This window comes from Rhipicephalus sanguineus, chromosome 2, assembly GCF_013339695.2.
Source record: "Rhipicephalus sanguineus isolate Rsan-2018 chromosome 2, BIME_Rsan_1.4, whole genome shotgun sequence".
NCBI lineage: Eukaryota > Metazoa > Arthropoda > Arachnida > Ixodida > Ixodidae > Rhipicephalus > Rhipicephalus sanguineus.
The window spans coordinates 62,552,211-62,576,624 of record NC_051177.1 but is presented as its reverse complement, the minus strand read 5'-3'; the positions used below and the strand labels follow the sequence as shown (position 1 = coordinate 62,576,624).

The following is a 24,414-nucleotide window of genomic DNA, read 5'->3' as shown; positions in this document are numbered from 1 at the left end:
CCTTCCTGCAGCTTTAGAGTCTGCGCAGGAGTGATTTGCGAATAACGTAATCATAAACTCTAATCTCGTGGACGCAGAACGCGGAACCCGAGGCACGCACCATTCGCACAGCCGGCGATGACGCTTCGCGTTCTGCATGCCATATCTTTAGTGACAGCGTCACCTGGCCTTTGTCACAGCGTCACACTGTTTCGTCATCCTTACGCCAAGTTCTAAAGGATGGTGTTTACGCGCTGAATTCTAGCCTTCATATGCGCACGCCTGTACAGAGGGCTTGGGCGTGTGCGTAGTGAAGGCTCGCCATACGCCAGGCTGCTTGACACCCTGGTGTGAGCAATACGTGACAGCCCGTTGTGTGCGTATGTTAGGAGGCACTGACGGCGCGTAGAGCTCAGTACGTGTAGTGCACGGCCGCGGACATGAACTGCGAGATTGAATCTGCGACGCATCACGTTGGCGGCTTTTTCGCATTGGCGTCAACCGTACAACAACCACGCAGGCTGCATAACATGAGAAGCCTACAAAATCCCGATTTCAACGAAGAGCCGGTGGGTACACATGCAAAGGTTCCTTCGATGCACCAATTAGTGGCTTAGCGGATATCCGGCGTTGTGCTTTGTTTAAGGCCGACAAAACGACCTTAATTCGAAGAGCGACAAAATGAAAAAAAAAGTAATAATAATAAAAAAAACGAAAAAAAAAACGCTAGTGTACTTACATTGAGGTTCACGTTAAAGAACCCTGTGGTCAGAATTATTACTGAGTTGCAGAAGTGTTGAAAGGCGGGCAAGTTAGGTTCATACTGAAAATTGGCAGCGCAAACTAACGGGACACAGAAGGGGAACACAAACAGGCGCAGACTGAAACTTGGATTTATTCACAGAAGATGTTTGTGTTCCCCTTCTGTGTCCCGTTAGTTTGCGCTGCCAATTTTCAGTATGAATTATTACTGAGTCCCCCGTAATAGCGTTCATCTTAATAATATCGCGGTTTTGGCACCTAAGACCCCTGAATTCAATTCATTAGCTATATATATATACTATATCGATAAACACACTTTTAACTGGCGCTTAATGCTTGCCTCAGAAATTTATTCTAATAATATTAATTGCTGGGGTTTAACGTGCCAAAACCGCCAAACGGTTTAACGTGCCAAAATATGATTACGAGAGACGCGCAGTGGAGGGCTCCGGAAATTTCCATCACCTGAGATTCTTTAAAGGGCCCCTCACCGCGCCACGTTCAAAGACGAGGGAGTGGTTTCGTCCTCGCCTTCGCTACCCTTCGTACAGGCCATATCCCCCCCTCGCCACTTATTTCTTAAAAGCACGTGTACCATGTCATCACTAAGCGTTGACCCTATCAAGATTTCGCGCTTGTCGCCTACACACTGTAATCTCCGTTTGCGTAGTCGCAAACACAGAAAATGAAGTGAAATCAGCCGATCGCAAACGATAGTCATGCGAGGCAAGGAAGAACGGATGGGCGGCTGCATGACAAAGCAGTGCAATAATAATATCTGGGGTTTAACGTCCCAAAAGCACGATATGATTATGAGAGACGCCGTAGTGGAGGGCTCCGGAAATTTCGACCACCTGGGGTTCTTTAACGTGCAACTCCTGAAAACCACCAGCGTTGTGCAAAATGCACCACAGCACCAAGCGTCTGCATGCACCTGTCGCATTGTGGTTTGAGCGTCGGGCTTCGGTGACTTAGAGTTAAAATAGCGCCATCTGAGCATTTCCAACATGCTTGTTTATCTGGTGAACAATGCTGCGCTGACGTCGCTTGCACACATGTGTGTGCTGCACGGGGGGGGGGGGGGGGTGCTGGCGGGCATAAGCTTCCCCCAGAACCTCCCCCCCCCCCTCCCTGCTTCCTCCCCATGAAAAGAGCTCACTTGTGGCGCGGGGGCCCCTAGTAAAATAAAAAAAAATAATCGGAAGCCTTGCCCCATCGGGAAAATGGTAGCAAACGAAGCTTGGCGTGTGCGTGCCTGAACTACTACTTTTCTTTCTTTCTTTCTTTCTTTCTTTCTTTCTTTCTTTCTTTCTTTCTTTCTTTCTTTCTTTCTTTCTTTCTTTCTTTCTTTCTTTGTCTTGGAAATCCCTGCTCAAGTGATACTGTGAAGCTTGTACAAAAACGTGGAAATAGCTCGTGCATTTATTAGAAAGGGAATGCAAGTGCGCCCGGTATACGAGGAAACAAACCACGACGGAATACACGCTGCTCTGTATACACTAGCTCTTCATGCGTACTGTGCACATGCTTCACTTGGAGCATTGTCCACACAGACTGCGTGCACCTTCTGAAATTTTATAAATTTAGATCAATATCTCCTTGCTAAAGCAATATATCTTAAGCTAATCAGGTATACATGCAAAAGAGATTACTGCGACTCACACCCGTAGCACACGTTGACGCCCCTTCATTGACCGTATAACATTCACATTCAGGAGAGGAGGAAACGCAACCCGTCAGCGAACAGCTCTGGCATAAACAACATGTTTGATCGACTGTAAAGAGTCACATGTTTGAACAAAACTTCCAGAGTAGTTTTTCTATTGTTAACGCGTATATGAATCATTTGGCTTAATCTACAGCGAAAAGAGCGCTCTTTTGTGTGTGTGTGTGTGTGTGTGTGTGTGTGTGTGTGTGTGTGTGTGTGTGTGTGTGTGTGTGTGTGTGTGTGTGTGTGTGTGTGTGTGTGTGTGTGTGTGTGTGTGTGTGTGTGTGTGTGTGTGTGTGTGTGTGTGTGTGTGTGTGTGTGTGTGTGTGTGTGTGTGTGTGTGTGTGTGTGTGTGTGTGTGTGCGTGCGTGTGCGCGCGCGCGCGCGTCACAGCGCAAAAGCGTTTCCAAGGACAGTTGGCGCTGAAAGAAAGCAGACCGCCGTATATATCGCAGCAAAAAGCCATATTTTACGGTAGAACTTTCAAGTACACCCACATGACATGGATCCAGTCGACGCAGGAAGAAAGCTGCACACTGCCGTTGATGCTGCAAGTAACGATAGATGCAGTCGCTGCAGCAAGTAACTATACCCTGCTGTCGCCGCACGAAGAAAACAGGACATCATAGTTGACGCACCAAATACTTACCATACCATATATTGTCGATGCATACCATAGAGAAAGTGCATATAGCATGATCGTGGCGCACAAGGGAGGGTACATAAAAAGGGAGCAACAGTATTATGTTGCCCCTGACATAAACTAGTACGGTGCGGGGGAGGGTAGGTGCATCATCATCATCATCATCATCATCAGCCTGTCTACGCCCACTGCAGGGCAAAGGCCTCTCCCATGTTCCGCCAATCAACCCGGTCCTGTGCTTTCTGCTGCCACGTTATACCTGCAAACTTCTTAATCTCATCTACCCACCTAATTTTCTGTCTCCCCCTCACGCGTTTGCCATCTCTTGGAATCCAGTCAGTTACCCTTAATGACCACCGGTTATCCTGCCGACGTGCTACGTGCCCGGCCCATATCCATTTCTTCTTCTTTGTTTCAACTATGATGTCCTTAACCCCCGTTTGTTCCCTGACCCACTCTGCTCTCTTCCTGTCTCTTAAGGTTACACCTATCATTTTCCTTTCCATCGCTCGCTGCGTCGTCCTCAATTTAAGTTGAACCCTCTTTGTAAGTCTCCAGGTTTCTGCTCCGTAGGTAAGTACCGGTAAGATGCAGCTGTTATATACCTTCCTCTTGAGGGATAGTGGTAGATTACCATTCATGATTTGATAATGCTTGCCGAATGAGCCCCAACCCATCCTTATTCTTCTAGTCATTTCACTCTCATGGTTCGGCTCAGCGGTTACTACCTGTCCTAAGTAGACGTACTCCTTTACAACTTCCAGTGTCTCGCCACCTATCGCAAAGCGCTGTTCTCTGCCAAGATTGTTCCACATTACTTTAGTTTTATGCATATTAATTTTCAGACCTACTCTTCTACTTTCCGTATCCAGTTCAGTAATCATGAGCTGTAATTCGTCTCCCGCGTTACTCATCAATGCAATGTCATCAATCAGGCGATAGAGAAATGCGCGGAATACAACCAACCCCTATACATAGCCTTCATAGATTACGAGAAGGCATTTGATTCGGTGGAGACATCAGCAGTCTTGCAGGCACTGCGGAATCAAGGCATCGACGAAGCCTATATAAACATAATGGAAGAAATCTACAGCGGATCCACAGCCACTATAGTCCTCCATAAAGAAAGCAACAGAATCCCAATAAAGAAGGGCGTACGGCAGGGAGACACGATCTCTCCAATGTTATTCACCGCGTGTTTACAGGAGGTTTTCAGGGCCCTAGATTGGGAAGAGTTAGGGATAAGAGGTAGGTGCATAAGTACAGGTAAAAGAGACAAAGACAGGCCTAGATGCCAAACGTTCATTACAGGTTTATAAGACCTGGCTGGTGTATCTGCTATAAACAGCAGGGCTCTTGTGACCTGGAGTGCGCCCCCCACTTCAGTTGCAATGTCCTAAAAAGCACTATACAGGGTATATTTCTAACCACTCGATGGGAGCAGCATCGGTGACACAGTGGGTCGTGAGTCTGTGTTACCTTACAGACACGCCTTCTGTGAATGAATGAATGAATGAATGAATGAATGAATGAATGAATGAATGAATGAATGAATGAATGAATGAATGAATGAACTTTATTAAAAGTCCAGGCGAGGCGGGAGGAATAGGGGACTAACCCCTATACCGTCCCACTCTCCGTCGATAATTGAAGCAAGATTATTCCTGCTGCGGGGCGCGGGCTGTTACTAGCTTCCTCACCAGTTCCTATTTACAGCTCCGCTGTTTAAGCTCGGGGTTCGCTAGGAGGTGTTAACAGAAGCTATCACCATAATGAACGGGCTCTACCTTATATGTCATCTCGCGCCGCCTAGCACCTGGCAACGCTGCGTCTAGCGCGTTCAACGCAGTAACTCGATCGGAAGGCGCGCACTTTCTTCGTCCTCTTCTTCATGCTCTGCTCGCTCCCGAAGCACGTGAGCCCCGCTAACTAGGGAAATAGCTAGGCTGCAGACATAGCTAATTAAGACAAGACATGCTATGACCAAGCTAATTAAGCCAGATCGCGTACAGACAGAGCTAATTAAGCCACGTCTTGCTACAAGAACTATGCTTATTAAGACCACGCTAATTAAGCCATGTCATGGTAAGACGGAGATAATTATGACCATGCTAATTGAGACCAATTAAGACGGAGCTTTGCTAATTAAAACCACGTTATCATAAAAATCGAGACCAAGCTGACGTGGCCTTCACTCCGAAGCAGACTGAGCTGACGTTGAGCCACGTAAAGAGGTGGAATAAGGTGGTGTTCAAAAGCTCCACTGATGGCTCCAGCCTGTGGCCAGCAAGCTGGCCACATTTTTTATGTGCAAAGAAGCTTCTGCTTAGCGTCCACCGCATGAAACACTTGACAGTCACACCAGCATTATGACAGTCACGAGTTGAACTGGAGCCTCCTCAATATCAACGAGTTTGTACCCGAGTTCCCGTGTCAATCAGTTTGATTGACAGACTCCCACGGTAAGGATCGGGCCGGGCGACCGCAACATGGTGCTGTCTATAAAGCAATGGAAAAGGAAATGGGGTTACTTTACAGACAGCACCATGTTTGACACCTGCATCCCAGGTCAGTGGACATGGGGCTGGACATTGCCGTTGCGAATGCTTCATGCCGCTTTAGTTACGTCAGCGAAAAGCTGGTGGAGATACAAAATTAAAAAAAAAAATATTTCTCAAGTTAAAAAATAATACCCTTTTGTAACTTTCCCTATGTTCAGCTAATACATAAGGCTTTCAAATGAAGTATCGTGCATATTTTTAGTCCGACCACCAAGGCAAGTTTTTTGACGCTGAATACAAATTTTCTCAAAAAAAGTGATACTCGCAATTTTTTTTCAGACGATCTGCTACACCTTCAGCGACTAAATTATTTTTCTTTTGTAGTATGTCGAACAGGCCACCATTGTATAATTCATTTCTACACTTAGAGTTTGCCTTGTTCCTGGAAAAAAATGTCAAACTTTGCAACTTTATTCAATTTTGCTCGTGCGAAAAGCTCACGAAGAAACGATATACATAAATAAGTCATTATTTTTACAGTTACATCACTTCATTAGCTTGCCGGAAATACCATTTTATCGAGTGCATCCCATAAACTTCCTTTGAAAAAAAAGTCACAGTTTCGCCGCAAGGGCGAAGCAATGAATGCGATAGCAAGAAACTAATGCTATACGAAGTGAGGCTCGCCAATGGATACTCTCAGTTTGAAGAGCGCTCCTGTTGCAAAGGCGGCCGAAGCAGCGAAGGAAACTAGCGTGCTTCAAGTGTCGAGCTGTGACACTTGATAGTTCGCGCTCATCGTCTGTTTGTTCGTTTAGCGGCGTCCCTTGAGATCGAGTGACTTTCGTACGCTCCGTAACATGAGCGCGGATACCACGGTGAAAGTGTGAAACAACCCTCTTCCCCTCACCACCAGAAAACCGCGCGAGCAGACAGCGGAAGGGCGAGGTTCTCCCTGCGCAATAAGAAGAAGCCAGCGAGCTCGCCGACGACTTTTAAATGCGCCCGTCGTGCTCCTAGCGCCATCTCTCTGGTAATGAAGAAACGCTTATAAGCGCCGGCCGTCTCTGAGTCCGTCCAGCGGTAAAGGGTGTGTATATAACGCTCGCCGTTAGCTACGTGGAGGATTTGCGTTTCGTGGCGTAGCGGTTAGCGCCACTCGCTGCGGAGCAAGAGGTCCCTGGTTCGATTCCGCGCTTCGGAAGCATTTTTCTGAATTATTTTTCTTTGGGGCCTTTATATATATATACATACTTATACATATACGGTGCATGACGGCGACGGCGATGGCGACGGCAAAATTCAGCCGAGACTGTCCATATAATTGCTATCGCAATAAAAATTGTTGTTTGATGCCCTTTAGCTCAGTCGGCGCAAAACTACAGACTCTCACAAATAGGCAGGAAAATTTGTCGCGGCAGAAATAAACGAGCAGAACGAGTTTCGAACCTCAAGAAAAACGTGGAAATGTTTTCAGCCATATTTGTGATGGTCGGGAAAACGCTGGATGATTTGGCATGGTATAACATATATATATATATATATATATATATATATATATATATATATATATATATATGAGGTTATTTTTTATATTCCGAACTGATCAGATGACTTGCTTTTCAAAAATGTTTGTTTTAAATCAAGGAAGAATCTGCACACAGATTGTGCAGGCTGGGCCGCCCTATACTGCGACAACACAGCAGTGTTTAATAACATTTTGGAAATATTACCGTGAAGTTTAAAACGTACACCCCAATTTAACCTGATCCTCTCAGCATTGCACCAGCAAACTTCCCAGTCTTAGTTTGGCGTTGTAGATACGATGAGTATGAAGAAGCTGCTGTGATTCTAGTACCTTAAATTCTCGCTTATTAAACCAAACATGTGGCTGACAAAGCAAGATACTTTGCAGAAGTCTTCAGGATAAGCCGAGTACCAATTTCTTTACTGTTAGAGCCCTCTAATATAAAGTCTTTCTTAAGAAGACCAAGTTCAGTCGATTAATACTTAAGCAAACCACATTGAGCTGGCTGTGTATAGTTATAAGATTATAAATGACTACGAATTTATATACTAGGTGCCGTTCCTCGCCCTGCTACTTTTCCCAGCTTGGGTGGGGGGTGGACGAGAAAGCGGTGAAGTGGCCCTGTACTCCTCCCCTCCGGTTCCTCCAAGTAAATAGCCTATACGTAAATTGTGTAAGCTCAAATTTTCCTTGAAAAAATGTGGGCGATTATAACGTTAAACTACGCCGCATTGTTTCCGTCCGTATAGGTCGGTAGCTGTTAATGACTGGCCGAAATTTTCTGGGTCATGCTCACAGCACCTGCTCGTAAAACGACGCAACAAGTGACGCGTAAGTGATCCACCGCGTACGTACGCATGACTGCGTAAAAAAAAAGATAAATTTGGCAGTTCCCACGTACCGTGGGAGTCGATGTTATGCGAAGCATGCGGCGGGAAGGTGACTGTGGCATAACTTTTTTTACTGAGCGACACGTTACAAAATGACGCTATAGATTTGTATAAATTTTATAGGCACACATATATATGTAGCAGAGCCGCATATGTGTTATATAACCAGTTGTTTACGGTTACGGATGCAACGTGGGTATTACCAACACCAGAAGCGGTAAGCTGATACGTAGAGCCTATACGTGTCTCGAGAGCGCACGCACGTTTCGAGAACCCGTGTAGTACATGTGTACAAGAAGTTCTTGACAGTTCTTGAACAAGGGCATCATCACCGTAATCAGTGAGCACCAGCAGCTGGTCATGACCTGTTATAGTATCCGGTCGTGATCGTGGTGACGAGGGGGCCATGTGTAGTGAAGTATGTGGTATAGTAGAGCTGTTGGAATTCGTGGATGCCTCGGTAATTTCGTCGAAAAATTGTCTGTCGACAGAGCCAGCGACATGTCGGAACCTGAAGCCACCCATCGCATTGGTGAGGTATAGGCCGTCGAGGCTGGTAGGCCTGGATAGTGCTACGTAGACCAGCATCAGTGGATGGTGTTTGTCGTATTCGTAGACTACATGGGTGTGTGTGGCCTACGTAGCCTAATCTACAAAGCGGCTGTCAATCAATCTGGCATCATCCTCGGTCAGCATGAGGCCATCGCCCAGCCTCGTAAGAAATGAAGAGGACACTGCGCCTTTCTGGTGGACGAAGTGCACTTTACGGTGCGGTGATGTGGATATCATATGTAACTTTCGTTAATGTATTCCTCCGGGGTCGAGCAATGCTTCAATATAGCTTGCTGAATCATAGGAATACAAACGTAATGTTTATTAGACTGCTATAAAAGCAGAGCCGACACTGGAACTACAGACGTTAATCTGATATGACGCCTGTGTCGTAGGAGTACATATCGTAGGAGTATCATGTAGCGTTTATTGCTTCCTTGTAAAATTAGATAGCCAGCACCACAACCACAATTGACGTTGCACCGCTTTTATGACGCCTGCGTATGCTGTTTTTTCAAACCAGTTTATAGACCTGGCGTGGCTCAGTGGTAGAATAGCTGATAGCCACGCAGAATGCTTGGGTTCGATTCCTGCTGAGATCCTAATTTTCATTCTTTCTATTCGGGGGGGTTGAGTGAATGCTGCCGATGTTGGTTTTCCTTAACGCTTTAGCATTTAAGTAACCAATATCTGTTGTCGCCGTTCCTGGGTAGATATAAACTGTCAATCACCTGTGGCGCATACCCGTACACCGCGGCCCATGGTAAACGGGTATGTGCCACACGTGTCTAGTGGAAACGGTCTGACGACGTACGCGACAGGATTTTAACGTTATTCATGTCATGACCCGGCAATCATATTCGTCAAATCCTCTTACCCTCCCATGCAAATTTTGGTCTACACCAAGTTAAGGAGGCGATCATGAGAGCACCCAGACGTAGGCGGCTAGATAGATAGATAGATAGATAGATACGTAGATAGAAACGCTCAAAGTGCCAGAGGTTCGCTAAGAAATGATTCGCATTTAGTAATAATAATGAACTATATTTTCAATGCCGCGTATTGTTTGTCATCGGTTCTTCGCTATTCATCAAAAAATTTCAATGTGCCATAAAATCGCCTCCTTGTTACGCGACGTCACAAGTCTGCGAAAACTCGCGGCGTTAAAATGAAGCGTGCACAATAAGCAGCACATTACTGTGCTGAACAATGACTCTTTTTTTTTTTTCGGGATATCCAAACAGTGTCTCTTTCTCGACGTAATTTAAGAAGGCTGCTTATAGCAGCGGGCGAGATGGATTCATATGTGTATAATAGATACTTTCAGGGCGGTAATTAAGGGGGGCAGGTTGAGGGGGTTCTGACACCCCCCGAAATTTTTTCGCCCTTAACTTTTCGGATGACACTAAAATACTTGCACGCCTTCACAGCGACCACCAGTTGCCAAAGTTAGCCGTTCTGCACACAACACCCCCCCCCCCCCAAAAAAAAAAAAAAAAATTCCTTGGTATGGCGCTCGGCGCCTTTGCGCTCGAACGTATGTACGTGTGCAGCGGCGCGCTAGTTCACGCGAGGCGACGGCAAACGCGGCCCTTTGGCTCGCTAAGTCCGAACCCACTCTAGTGGCCGTACTCCTGAGAGATACGTGCACACTACAACTTTCATTTGTAGTATAACGGTGTGAGCTGTTTTTGCGCGTGTACAACTCTCTGGGAACTCATCGTTGCTGACAAAGAGGTAGAGAGAGAGAGAAATAAATTAACATTATTAGGAATAGGCACAATCCTTCGCAGGTAGGCAGCCTTCTTAGTCCAGAAAACCGTGGACGCTGATCATCTCCCTGGTGAGGTAGATCAAGCTATGGGGCAAACTTAATTGAAAGCTGGGCTTCTCAACGTGCTCGAGTCCACTGCCATGTTACAAGCCGCCGCGACCGCTGCAGGCAACCATATGATAAGCCAATTGAAGCAAGCTAATCGGAGACTAAAGTGGGAATCTATATTTTAGCTGTCCTGGCTAGGCACAACTAAAATACTGGACACTTCTGCACACTCATCAACTCACAGCAGCTTGAATATGGAGCAGTGGCGATGCTATTCGTTTTCAAAGAAAGAAACTGAATTTCCTGAAAAAGGAGAGCGTTTGATCGGGCTATAAAACGTTTACTAATTCCCGCCCACATTTGCGTCGCGGATTACTTACCTTTCAGGCCAGGCAGAGCAAAGTAAAATCATGACAGATTGCTGTAATGTTATAGAGCCCCTGCTGAGCGATAGCCTTCTCTGCAATACTCGAGCGCAAGACGCACAAGCGTGGAATAGGCAGCCCACACCGCAGTATAGCCTCCAGTGCGTGGTCATGACACATGGAGGACAGTCGTCACAGCAGAATCGTAGGACAAATTTTGATACAAAATTGCGTTATTGCTGCGTTCAAGTAAAACTTTGCCTGGCTTGTTAGTTTCCCAGTCTGCAGCCGAGAATAACCACTGTCGAAAGTGGGGGGGCTCCGCCCCCCCCCACATATCTCAGTGGGGGGTCTAGACTTTGTTACAGCTGGGGCTCTAACAGTTAAGAAATTGGCACTCGGCTTATCCTGAAGACTTCTGCGAAGTACCTTGCTTTGTCAGCCACATGTTTTGCTTTATAAGCGAGATATTAAGGTACTGGAGTCATACCAGATTCTTCATACACATCGTATCTAAAACGCCAAACTAAGACTGGGAATTTTGCTGATGCAATGCTCAGATGATCAGGTTAAATTTGGGTGTACTTTTGAAACTTCACGGTAATACTTCCAAAATGTTATTAAACGCCGCTGTGTTGTCGCGGTATAGGGCGGCCCAGCCTGCACAATCTGTTCGTGCATATTCTTCCTTGACTTAAAACTGGCAGTTTTGAAAAGCAAGTCATCAGATCAGCTCTGTAAATATATATTTCACCTCAAATCAACTTATATATATATATATATATATATATATATATATATATATATATATATATATATATATATATATATATATATATATATAATGGCGTTCATAAATTCGGTATATACATATATATAAGCCAGCGCCCCCCCCCCCCCTCCCTGCCTACTCGCGAACGAGTTGGTACGCCACAGGTGCCGAGGACGCGTTGATTTCACTGGCCAGCTACCAGAATTGTGTGCTCCCGCTGCTCACGATCGCGCACGCAGGAGAAAACTTGTCACGAGCTTTTTCCCTAGGCAATAAATTTTTGTCGTTCTCTCGAACAAAATTTCTGGTTCTCTCGGTTTTGCGAAGTTCCCGGTTTTAACGAACCAATTCGCGGGTCCCGATCATTTCGTGAAATCGAGTGTCAACTGTATTTTTACTGGTTATTGTTGTGGCCGTGGCAAGGCTTTCGTCAGAGTGGCATGCCACGGCCCACGGCCGAAATGTTAACCAGTAATATATATATGCATTTTTTTTCGTCTATTTGCTGCTGGCAAACATGCGCGACTGGCTGTGATCGAGTGACCCGTATAACGACTTCCTGTACGTTTTGTAGTGGTGTGAGTGATAGCGTGACGTCGCTCGCCTTCCTGGGTTAAATGGCTGTAAAATGCTTTCAAAGGCCAACGGCCTTGTTGAAAAACAAGTGCAAGCAGAGTTAGAGTGACAGGAGGGAATCCAGTGCAGTCATCTACACTCTGAAAACAGTTTGCACACTTTAGGGCCTCTTTTTGCCCAACAAACGTAATCGTCTTCTATCTCGCTTTCCTTTCGTTGCTTTAATGCCGCGCGCCCGCTGGTACCTTCAAGTACCACCTCGTCTACAGGGGCGTAGCCAAGGAGGGGGGGGGTTCAACCCCCCCCCCCGAAATTTTTCAGTTTGCTTGCGTATATATACACGCACACATACAAACGCACGCACGAACATACATAAAGCATGGTTGACCCCCCCCCCCCCCTAAAAAAATTTCTGGCTACGCCCCTGCTCGTCTATAATGCCCCCCACCCCTCTCGCCTCAGGGTGAGGGGGCCGGGAAAGGCGGGGGGACGGGGGGAGGTCTCTGCGATGAAACTTCGCTACGGTGAAATTTCGAGAGGTCCCTCACTGGCATTTGTTGCGCGCATGGTTTAATGAACACTTGTGACATCTACACAGCGCCTTGCATGTCCGATCGATCCTAGATCGAGACAATTATTACCACGCACGTCTTGCGCCCTGGAAGCCATAAACGCCGCATTCTCATGACTTTTAATTTGGGTCCTTGGCCTCCACTCAGGTGTACGTATGGTACATTACAATGCGAGCGAATATACATATATAATCGATTCACAACTAAGGATACAGGTCTCAGACCAAGTACGCTGCTGCGTGTTATTGACCATGCATTCATTGCAGCGCCGTATGTTCTATTCATCATATCATCCCATACCCATCTTTTATTCCACCTGGCCACTTATCGTATACATAGCTTGCATTGACGTCACCGTCGCCGCTATCTTTGCGAACCAACTGGTTGAGACGCAGGGTGAACTCTTGTTCAAACGCGCGGAGCAAGAAACGGTGACATCAGATTAGTTCCGGTGCCCCCTCCAATCCTTTGTGTTCCCCCTTGGCGCAGCTGGCGAACAGAAGAAAGCGGGGAGAGCACAAAAGAATGCGCGGGGAGGGAACGACTGGGTGTCCTGCTGAAACAACACTCTAACGAGATAAAAAAGTCACGGTGGCCGCCATGTTTGTGAACCAGCGCAAAGAACCTGTCGAATCAAAGCGTACAAGCTCAGGTCAACGCTATGCATTCATCTCATCCCTCTCAACCTCTACACTTCCCTGTTCTCCCAGGCTGTGAGTTTTCCTTCCCGTCGCTTATTGTCGCTCATTTGAACCAAATAAATTGTTAATCGTAAAAAAAAATGGCCGCGTATCTGCTTGCTTCGCTGCAAATGTCGTGTAAAGACGATAGAAGAGGCGCTGTGTGAGATATGGACGCCATCTGGCAATACGTCGGGAAACATGAGTGCTGTGTTGCGTGCTGGTAGTCCCGGCGCAGCAGCAGGCGAAGACCGGCGGTGACCAACGCGACCGGCGGGGACGACAGCCAGCCCGAAAACGCGGTTTGGCGCGAAGCGCTGAAGCAGAGAAACGTCCGCACTCAACGAGTACTCTCCACACTCTTTTATTTACACGTCGCCTGGGTAAAACAGGAACGCCACAGCGGCGCCCACAACCGGCAGCCTGAAGGCCGCCCACAACGCTGCTTTTTCATTTTTTAAATATTTTTTTTCACCTTCTTGGCCTTCTCAAAACTAAAGTTTTTCAACACCAACCCATGGCATTCGTACAGTGCAACAGAACCGAAACCGAAACACAACAATGAGCTCGTGCGAAGGGCACGGAGGAAGGAAAATTTCAGCGCAGTCGCATTTTCAGATTTGTTGAAACAGCGCTCACTAGACGACGACGAAGTAAAAGAAGGCACAGGACAGGCGCTGCCTGTCCTGTGCCTTCTTTTACTTCGTCGTCGTCTAGTGAGCGCTGTTTCAACAAAGATGAACGCATACCAACTCGCTCAAGCTTCCATTATTATGCATTTTCAGCGCAGCTTAAGAAACTAGGGTCCTTAAAATTACGTATGCATGCATTTTCTATTAAAGGAACACGCCACCTAATACTTACCTAGTGATGTTGCACCTCAGATATGCATGATATTTACTTTTTGATCGACAACGTTCACAAGTATGACAGCCGTACCAGTTCAAGACGGCTGGCCCTTGGGCAAGTGGTTCAACTTTGGCCGAGTGGCTGAATCGAGGGACGTGCCGACAAACAGAAAGACAGACAGAAAGACAGACCAAAATTTCTGCGTTTAAGTTCCCCAAGGAAGACTATCGTCTTTAAAAAAAGAACGAAGACATGAATCTGACCAATCAGATCCATACGCGTTCGGCCCACACACGGGCGCACGCATGCAGACAGAAAGTCATGGCCCAAATGGTCATATGAATATAAATTGTCTGAATAAAGATGTATTTCCCCGTAATTCGGGCATATCTTGTACGCATAAATATATACGGCGAAGCTTTCTTTCATGTTTACTAGAGATTTATTTACTGTAATTCATCCTATTCACTCCTTCTATATTATCGCTCAGTGAGTGCGCTGTTTTGTTCACTTCCTTGTCCATTTACATATTCATTTTGAGGAATGTACGTGTCAGATTACGCATATCGAAGTTGTCTATTATAAAGAGTACCTATCACGGATGTATAGTGCACATAGTCAAATGCAGCTTCATCATCGAAAGACCGAGCGAGCGGACGCACCAAATCCCAGCATGCAGTGATTTTATGAGACAACTTCGATATGCGTACACCGAGGAAATAAGCATGAAAATTACGCCTGTTAGGTATTAAAGGGCTTATGCTCTTGATGCCTAATATTTGTTACAATAATGACAGTTAAATATCTTTTATGTCACTGCGCAGACAGCATAGTACTGTATTGTGCTTGTGACATACATATGCGAGCTATTCAACAACAGTGCACCGAAAGTAGGAGGAGGAAGGCAAAGAGAGCTACGGTTTAAAACACGAATGACGACTGTGACTGTGAAATAAATGTGTGCACTTCTAATATCACTCTATCTCACAACAAAGATGGCACAAAAATAAGGCGATCGAATGAGAACTGCGCCTCATAGGTGACTGTCAGAAGGAGACTTATGTATGTATTACGCTGACCGGATACCGCATTTTTTTGACGATAATTTCTCATAGCTTGAAACCACGATAATTTCTCGTAGCTCGGGACAACAAATACACGTTTTAATAATATCTGGGGTTTAACGTCCCAAAACCACGTTTTCCTCTGCTAATGCGTATGAATTTGTCGTGTGGTTTCCATATGTAATACTACCTGCCGGACCTAAATGTATGCGGTGAATGCTGTTCTGGTGGGAGTATTGCTCAACCTTACCCGTCAATTTTTAACCACGATCTGGAACGCTGCCACGGGGATTGCACCGCGTGAGTGTGTTTACTAGCTTGCGCCCATCCTTTCGCCACGGCGGTCAGCAGACCCACGGTACGGTAGACCCCGTCTTGCCCGTCTTGTGACCGCCTACGTCATTTCGACGTCAGGGCGAGCCTCCAGCGAACGTCAGCCGCGTTGCCAGCGTTGCGCCAGCGCGAGACGAAGCGCGCATTTCTCCGAAGTGACTCGTGGCCGAAGAAGCCGCCGACACGGAAAATCTGTAGGACGGATATTTTTCGATTCGAGGCATTTGCCACGCTGGTATCAGCAGCTATAACGCGTTAAGTACTCGATTTCGCACTGGATTCAACAACACGCGGAAATAAGCGACTCTAGCGCCATCTGCGACCCTCTATCTGAAACTATCGCGTGGTTCTTCCTTTTCTTTCTTGTTTTTCTATCCCGTGTCTGCGGTCTCTCCGGTTCTCCCGGCCTCGTCAATCTCGTCGTACGCTGGCGTGTGCGTGAAAACTCTCCCGCCGCATCAACGTGCAAGTGGCACCGCAGGACCATGCTTGCCCGGTCCCTCCGAATCATCAGAAACAACGTAAGTTCCCGAGAGAAACAATACGCGGCCCGCTGCGAATGCTTTCCTCGAGCGAGCCAGCCGGCACATTGGCAACAACGTGCGAAAAACTCACGTTGACTGCATGCCTCACGTCTCAGGCAATCAAGGTTCCTCCAGCATACCGCGAAGATGAAACGTGTTGCTACTTTGGTGAAGCTTGCGCAAACTTTATTCGCGGCAGCTGTCGCAGGAACTTATTAGATCGTTTCGGGTTACGCGTGTAGTAGTACAACTACGGAGCACCGTACGCGAGTACGACTACCTTCGCCTCAAACCCGTTCGCGACGTTGCAAGGGCGATGTGGTCAACGCGAGGCCAGCGCCAAGGTTCCTCCAAAGAAAAGTGGACTCGTTGCTATTACGAGTATGCAGTCAGTCGCGCTACGCGTCTTAACCTATTATAATTACACGTCTACTCAGTGTGCTCGATCTGCCGCGATATATGTGGAAGTTGGGCGCGTTTTTCGCATGCCAAGCTCTACGATAGATCATCGGCTCTAATTTTTTCCGAAGTCAGGTGCGTTATCGTCTTGAGTGTCGCCCGACAGTGTCGCACGGCCTCGTACGAGCGGACCTTTCTTTGGCATGTTTACCCACATACATTCATGCCAACTGTCTAGACTAAAGATAATGTTTCCATATCGGTCGCAGCGCGGCACACTCTCCGGTTATCAGGTATGTTGCGAGCGTAATAACGGAGGTGATAACGGCGTTTGGCGCTGCTGCCAAGACAGAGGTTTTGTTGTGAGTCAGAGGTCTATCACCTTGCGCTTTCTCCAAGCCAGCTTGGAGTACTACAGCGTGAATGAAATGGAAGGCATTCGGCCGTTGATTACACGTTGACTGATATATTGACATTTGTTTTTGCTACCTCGATCAGGTTCGCTATTCTTGGAGCGCCGCCGATCAGGCCAAGAAAGATGCCGAGAAAGCGAGGTCTACGTTTTTGGTAAATACCCTTGCTTCTTTTAATTTATTGCCGTTCTTCTTTTCATGCTGTATGCGCAACACTTATGCACTGGTACAGCTGTCCAGCTCTGGATGAAACGTACTTTGCAAACACATGACACAATTTCACAACACACTGATGCAGTAGCACTGCTTCGCTGTACTGCAGAATGTCATGTGCAATAAGTCAGCCTGCATCTGTAATGGGACTTGACCATGGGCTTCAATTTTTCAGTAACTAGATTTGCATTTTGTGTTTCAAAAGTGTGTCGACTGCAATGTTTATTTGTGCATTTATAAGCTGTGTGCTGTTTTCTGTTGGTGCGTTTATTTTTAGGAATACAGCGTTTATTTTTGTGAGGATAGTGAGACCTGCTGTTAAATATGTCAGTTTTTAAGGATGTGCAGTTTTGTAATGTTCCTGTGACATTGTAATGTACAAACAATACCCCAAGAAAAAAGTAGGGGTGAGCGAATATTCGAGTTTCGAATTCGAATCGAGTAATACCTAACCGAATAATTCGATTCGACTTTCGAATAGCTAGTATTCGAAGTTTCCAATAATTCGACAGGACGAATATCTAAAACGCGACAAAGGTGCAACTTGGCTAGGGTGGAGTGGATAAAACTAACGCTAACATCGGTACAGTTGGCCTTTCGTTAAAACTTTCACCGATATCCTGGTACAAAAGCGAGCGCATGTTTATTTCAAAGGCGATCATGTAATTTGCACAGGTAAAAAAAAGAAACATGAGAAAACTGTCAAGCTCTTCACAAATGCGCCTCTTAAACGAAGGCATGGACTTTCCTTGCCTAGTTCGGACGCGTATGCCGCAGGCGACGTAATACATTCCGACTTCGGCCCGCGAAACCCTCGGTGATTGGGTTCATATATGAAAATTTGTTCCCGCTGTGCAGTCGTCACTGCCGCACCGCACCACTCGTTTAAGAACTCCCATCGCTCCGGCGAGTATAGTTGAAACACTGCTGTGAACGAGCGCCTGAAGATTGTTGGGCCCCGAGTATGCATCGAGAGAAAGCAGTATTGCGTGACCACAGATGGAGCACAATTGAAGCCGTATTCCGCGACCATAGGGAAAAAAACTAGCTACTGTACCCCCTTTTTTTAGCCGTTGAGAGGGCCCATGCTAACTGGAGTGACGGCTCTTCTATCGACATGTCTGCGTGCCCAGAATAGCAGAAGAAAAATACTCTTCCGAACGAGCGCGTAATAAAGCTGTCACCAAGCCGTAGCGTCCCTGATTTTTCCTTTGTCTTGCAGTAACTGGCGGTACAAGTTTCATGTAAATATTCGTATTATTCGATATTCGATTCGACATTTGATATTTTTCGCCACTATTCGGCACTATTCTATTCGAATTCGATTCGAGATGAAATTTCACTATTCACACACCCCTAGAAAAAAGGGGTGTGTTTGTGGTGTCTTTTTGCCACGAACTATAATCATCATCTGGCTTGCTTGCAATTTCCTCTCTCGAAAACCGCATGCTAGCTACTTTCCTCTCAAGAATGCTATGTCGTGCTGAGAGTGTGCAAGTCATTCATAACCGGGAAGTACTGGGTGTGTGGCGATAACATAAGGAAACCATGCAAGATAGATGACGATATTGTTGTGTGGCAAAGAGGCACCTAAAATATGCCTTTTTTTTTCCTATAGTGTATTCATTAGCTACAACGGGGATTACCTGTGAATGGCGTGACCCAAGAAGACGGACAAAGATTTTAAAGACCTTACATTAAACTTGAGCCGTTTTACACATAAGAGATCCATCTTTTGTTTTCGCAGTTCAGCGATCTTGAAGTGGAACTCATGCCAGCCGCAAACAGGAAACCGAAGCCTGATCCCTCGAAGCTTCTGTTCGGTCAGGACATGAGTGACCACATGTTCATGGTGAGGTGGACCAGTGCTGACGGTTGGGACAAACCGAAGATATCACCTCTGCGCAATCTTGAACTTCATCCTGCAGCCAAAGTTCTTCATTATGCTCAGGAGGTACTTTGACCTAACATTTTTTTTCTTTCAATGGGGTCATTCCACGCCAAACGTCCCAGCCATATTGGCGACCATCTCAAATGTATTCGGGGAAAATTGTGCTTATTTAGTGCATTGAAAGCAGTGCATTGCTAGAATATTTCAGTGAGAAAAAATCTTTTGGTCACGTGGAAGCCTTCTGAATTTCGCAGAATGTCGTCTCAGTGTGGTTTGTCAGAAAAATTATTCTCGGAGTACCATTTCTTGTTTCAGTGCCAAATTTGGTTTATATATTGAGCAAAGGCGTTTGTGTAAGGTGTTCGAAGCTTAATAATATTACTTCAACTTTTCTGCCATACACGCCTCCAGAAATTTCATCAAAATGTTCTATGTTTGCATTTTTTCCCTTATAATGTTGCGCTATGTATTAATATCTAAGCAATGATTACTTACTTCACAGACCATATATCTTACCGTTAAAAATATTTTCAGGCCACTGATGTTTCTAAATTTTACGGGGAAAAAATCACAAATTTGAGAAAATCATCATTTTGGTCCACACTGGACACCCATGTAGTGCTCCAATTAAAAATCAGCTTAATACCTCAATTGAAAGCAAATAAATAGTTCTTATATCATAAGTTTTATCATTACAGTTTTTATTTTAAGGATGAGAATAATTATTCAAGTTTCTGTCAATGGGGAACTCCAAAAATTATTTTCCTCCTTAAAACAAAAATTGTAATGATAAAACTTGCCATATAAGAAGAACTATTTATTTGATTTCGATTGAGGTATAAAGCTGATTTTTAATTGGAGCACCACGTGGTGTCAATTGCGACTCAATGTGGACCAAAATGGTGATTTTCTCAAATTCGTGATTTTTTTCTCGTAATATTTAGAAACATCAGTGGCCTCAAAATATTTTTTATGTAAAATATATGGTCTGTAGAGTAAGTAATCATTGCTCAGATATTCATACATAGTGCAACATTATAAGGTAAAAAAAGCAAACATAGAAGTTTTCGACGAAATTTCTGGAGGCGTATATGGCAGAAAAATTGCAGTAATATTATTGAGCTTCGAACACCTTACACAAACGCCTTTGCTTAATATATAAACCAAATTTGGTAATGAAGCAGAGAACAATACTCTGAGAATAATTTTTCTGACAAACCACACTCTGACGACAATCTGCGAAATTAGAAGGCTCCCACGTGAACAAAAATTTGTTCTCTCCGAAATATTCTAGCAATTTCCTGTTTTAAATGCACTAAATGAGCTCAATTTTATTCGAGTACATTTGAGATGGTCGCCGAAATGGCCAGGACAGTTGGCGTGGAATGACCCTATGCTAATTTGTGCATTTCTTCCCTATGTTGCACCCATAAGCAAAAATGTATAACCACCGACACCCAAGCTTCCTCCCAGCCTAAATGTGTAAAAGAACATGTTTGTTAGCTGGGTGTATGAGACGGGGGCATAGGCAGAATTTTGGGGGGGGGGGGGGGGCACCTGCTTAATCTCAAGTGGGAGTCGGGCAGGCAAATGTAATCGAGTGTCATTTTGAGCTCTGTATGCCATGGCAAGAAAAGTTTCGGGGGCGGGGGAGGGGGGGGTCACGGGCCCGGTGTGCCCCCCCTCGCTACGCCACTGGTATGGGACATTCTTCTAGTGAGAGAGATGAGAGATCATTTATGAATGATTGGTGCGTTCTTTATCAGAACATTCTCCATAGGCGCAGACATACTGTTGCCCATTTATCAGATACCGTAGTCCTCTCATTTGGATAGAATTATCTTGTATTTGATAACGTCGAATGCTTTTGCCAGGTCAATAAGTATCCCCATTCTGAGGAGCTTCTTTTCAATATTTTCCCGCCGTGGTGGTCTAGTGGTTATAGTGCTCGACTGCTGACATGAAGGGGTCGTGGAATCGAATCCCGGGTTTGGCGGCCGCATTTCGATGAAGACAAAATGATAGAGGCCTGTGTGCTTAGATTTAGGCGCTAGTCAACCCCAGTTGGTCAAAGTTTCTGGAGCCCTCCACTACGGCGTCTCGTAAGCATATCGTGGTTTCGTAATCATACCCCAACAATTATTAATTTAAATATTTGGCCTAATTTTTCTTCAGTAAATGTCAGCTAGGCCTGTTCTGTACTTTTCCCTTTCATATAACCATATTGTGCATCTGACAGAATTAGAAAAAACAGCGAATTAGAAAAAAACAACATTGGTTTTTCACAATAAATTCGTTGAGAGTTCAGCGCTGTGTGCGTTCCCTTCCTGTGCGTCCTGTGGTTTTGCGCTGTTTTTTCTAATCATGTACAACCAACAAGCCCAGTTCTCCGCACTTTTGGAATCTGACAGAAGTTTGTTTTTGAAATAAAGTCTTAAATTTATTTGAGAAACACCTTTTCTATCATTTTGGACAAAGGCAAGAGCAGTGCAATGGCCCGATAACTTTCAAATTATAATTTGTTGTTATTTTCAAGTACCAGCAAACTGTGCCACGTTTTAAAGCCAGCAGAAAGATGCCTAATGCAAACACTGTACGGTGGGCTCTCAGTAAACGGAAACCTCTTAAATGGAACAACTGCCTATAACATCATTGGTTTCATACTTCAGTTCTGTACCCCTGTTCATCTCGGTAAACGGAACTCCTGTTAAATGGAACACATTTTCCTGGTCCCTTCAGGTTCTGTTTAACGGGAGTCTGCTGTATTTGTTCAATCTTCTAAAAGTTCTGCATTAAAATTTGCCGACTACATCAAGGGGGCTAAGCGTATGCCGTCACGTCCGACAGAACTAATATTCAACAATAGCGTAGCATTAAGAACGTTGGCATGATCAGCAGTGGGTGTGTAAAAGGAGATGGCTTGATTATTTATTTTTGGCAAATCTTGAAGGCTCTTGAAGTTCGAGGTTTGCTGCTTTGTGATAAGATCTGCTGTAAAATTAACGATGTAATTATTACATTTTTTTAGAAATACAGTTCAATTATGATAATTTTTCCAGCAGTAATAGTTATCACTTAGGCCGTGTGCGTCATGTTCACTGTGAAGTTTAGAATGCTACACATTTCAAAAATATTATTTGCTGCTGTTATTGTTCGTGGATGATAATCGGCTTTCGAAATGTGCAATAATTTTCCCAAGTTGTTTCTTGTACAATTTGTATCTGGCTTCCATAGCCGCCGTGGTGATCTAGTGGTTGTGGTGCTGGACTGCTGACCCGAAGGTCGCGGGATCGAATCCCGCCCGCGGCGGCTGCATTTTCGATGGAGGCGAAAATGTTTGAGGCCCATGTACTTAGATTTAGGTGCACGTTACAGGACCCTGGGTGCTCGAAATTTGCGGAGCCCTCCACTACAGCATCTCTCATAATCATATCGTGGTTTTGGGACGTTAAACCTCAACAATTATTATATTATCTGGCTTCCATGTCTGTGACCATGTGACATTGAGGGTGCACTCATTGAGATTGTCACTGAAAGAACTTGGACAGATACGGGGATAACAGGACGAGTTCGTTTTGTTAAGGAGTCCGTCTGACTTCTTGGGATAATTTCAACCAGTGCACGCTTATGAACCGACTAGCCCCAATCATCACTTTATTGACACTGTGACCAAATTTGACTACAGGCCTTTCTTTCAACACGGGAGGAATTGATTTCAGCACGAACTCTACACAAAGACAAACGAAGGCACAAAGAAGACACGCACGCCATGCTCTTCATGCCTTTTGTTTGAACTTGTGTTGAGTTCGCACTGCAATCAGTTGCCTCTAATGGTCTTTTGCTGTCAGGCCTCTTGGTTCTGGCTGCCTGCTTGCTGTGGTGTTCCTATTGACCCTGGGATTGCATATGCCATGGTTAACATCAGAAGAAAACATACAGTCATGGAGCTAAATATTTGCTTTACTGGAACAAACACTGAACATCATGACTGAGCTACAGTAGAAGAATTAATTAATGTAGGCGCCCTAGTGGATAGATATTGGAATGCTTGAAGATGCTGCCAGGTATGACACGAAATGAAGAAAAGCGAAAGACAACACATGCGCAAACTAACAGCTTACCTTATTTCAAGCATGGACTTGTGTACAGACTCGAGAAAGGAGGGGAAAATTCAGTAATCAAAAACGATAGACACTAATAAAAGAAGGCGTGTCAGCCTCCGTGTAAAGAGTTTCATATGTACATAAGCAAAGGGTGCGTGAGCACTCCCTCAATTTCATTCTCTCAGAATGAAATGAGCCTTTTAAGGGCAACCATGTTATCGCATGCACAACACATGACACACGTCGGTGACTCTGTTCTACACGACGGACGCTGATGTGCCTTCTTTATTATCATATAGTACCGTTTTTTGATTACTGAATTTTTCCCTCCTTTTTCGCATTTCCCCTTTCCTTTTTCGAGTATGTACGTAAGTCGATGCTCGAAATAATGTAAGTTATTAGTTTGCGCATCACCCTGTGTTGTCTTTCGTTTTTCTTCAGTCGGTGTCAGCGCATTACAAGATGAGTACATAGCAACTAGCCCCCATTGTAGCCTTATTAGCGATTAAGGGTATTTCAAGTGGCGATGTGTTGTGATGCCATGGCCACCTAAGCTGCATTAGAAGTGACATTGTATATTGCCCAGTCGACCTTTAAAGTACAGATACAAAAATACTGGGCCTAATTTCACTCACATAGTCCCTGAAGCATTACACCTGCAAGTAGAAAGCAGTATGGAGTTCACTTAAAGTTCTGTGCACTTAGTTGATTGCGGCATCCCAGCAAAGCTGCCATCAGCCCAGCTGTTTTACAGCGAAAGCTGTTATGAGATCATTTCACCGGCCGTTTTTGACGCCGTAGTTGTCCGCCGCCGCCGCCGCCGGTGTCCGTAACCAGTATCGCTTCGAAATAAGAAAAAAAACGACATAAGAAAAAAATTCCAGCATGGAACGAGGTTCGAACCTGGGCCCTCTGCGTGGGAGCCCAGTATTCAACCTCTGAGCCATGCTGGTGCTTGGAACTGCTTTGAAAAAAGGTCCTATACAGGCTTCATGTCGGGAAGGAACCACATTAGCATATGCAATATAGCGTGGTAGAAGAGTAAAATAAGCACCAAGCATCGCACACCGCGAATTCTGTAACCAGGCGTCACACAATGCGAATTGCGCAACGAGTAGGTTGTTGAATGCTCCCAACCCATTACAAAGGGCTCTGCCGTAATTCTTCATCGTCATCAGGCACAGCATAAACAAACTGCGCATAATGCCTTACATGCGTTTAGCAGGTACCACGGCTCTCCGTAGAATGACGAAAAATGGCACAGTGCCTGTTGCC

The 24,414-nt window shown here is 45.3% G+C and overlaps 1 protein-coding gene across 2 annotated transcripts in view; it reads left to right on the top strand.

Annotated features, from left to right (window-relative positions):
• Nucleotides 1-494: 494 nt before the first annotated feature.
• LOC119383097 (branched-chain-amino-acid aminotransferase, cytosolic) overlaps nucleotides 495-24,414 on the top strand; it is a 56,063-nt gene continuing 32,143 nt past the window's right edge. The window contains exons 1-3 of one of the 2 annotated variants that reach the window (XM_037651093.2): nucleotides 495-548; nucleotides 17,018-17,086; nucleotides 18,893-19,099. In XM_037651093.2, coding sequence (XP_037507021.1) covers nucleotides 510-548; nucleotides 17,018-17,086; nucleotides 18,893-19,099 — 315 coding nt within the window. In that variant the 5' untranslated portion in view covers nucleotides 495-509. Of the gene's footprint in view, nucleotides 549-15,776; nucleotides 16,118-17,017; nucleotides 17,087-18,892; nucleotides 19,100-24,414 lie in introns of those variants that run through there. The other variant, XM_037651094.2, reaches the window with a different exon arrangement.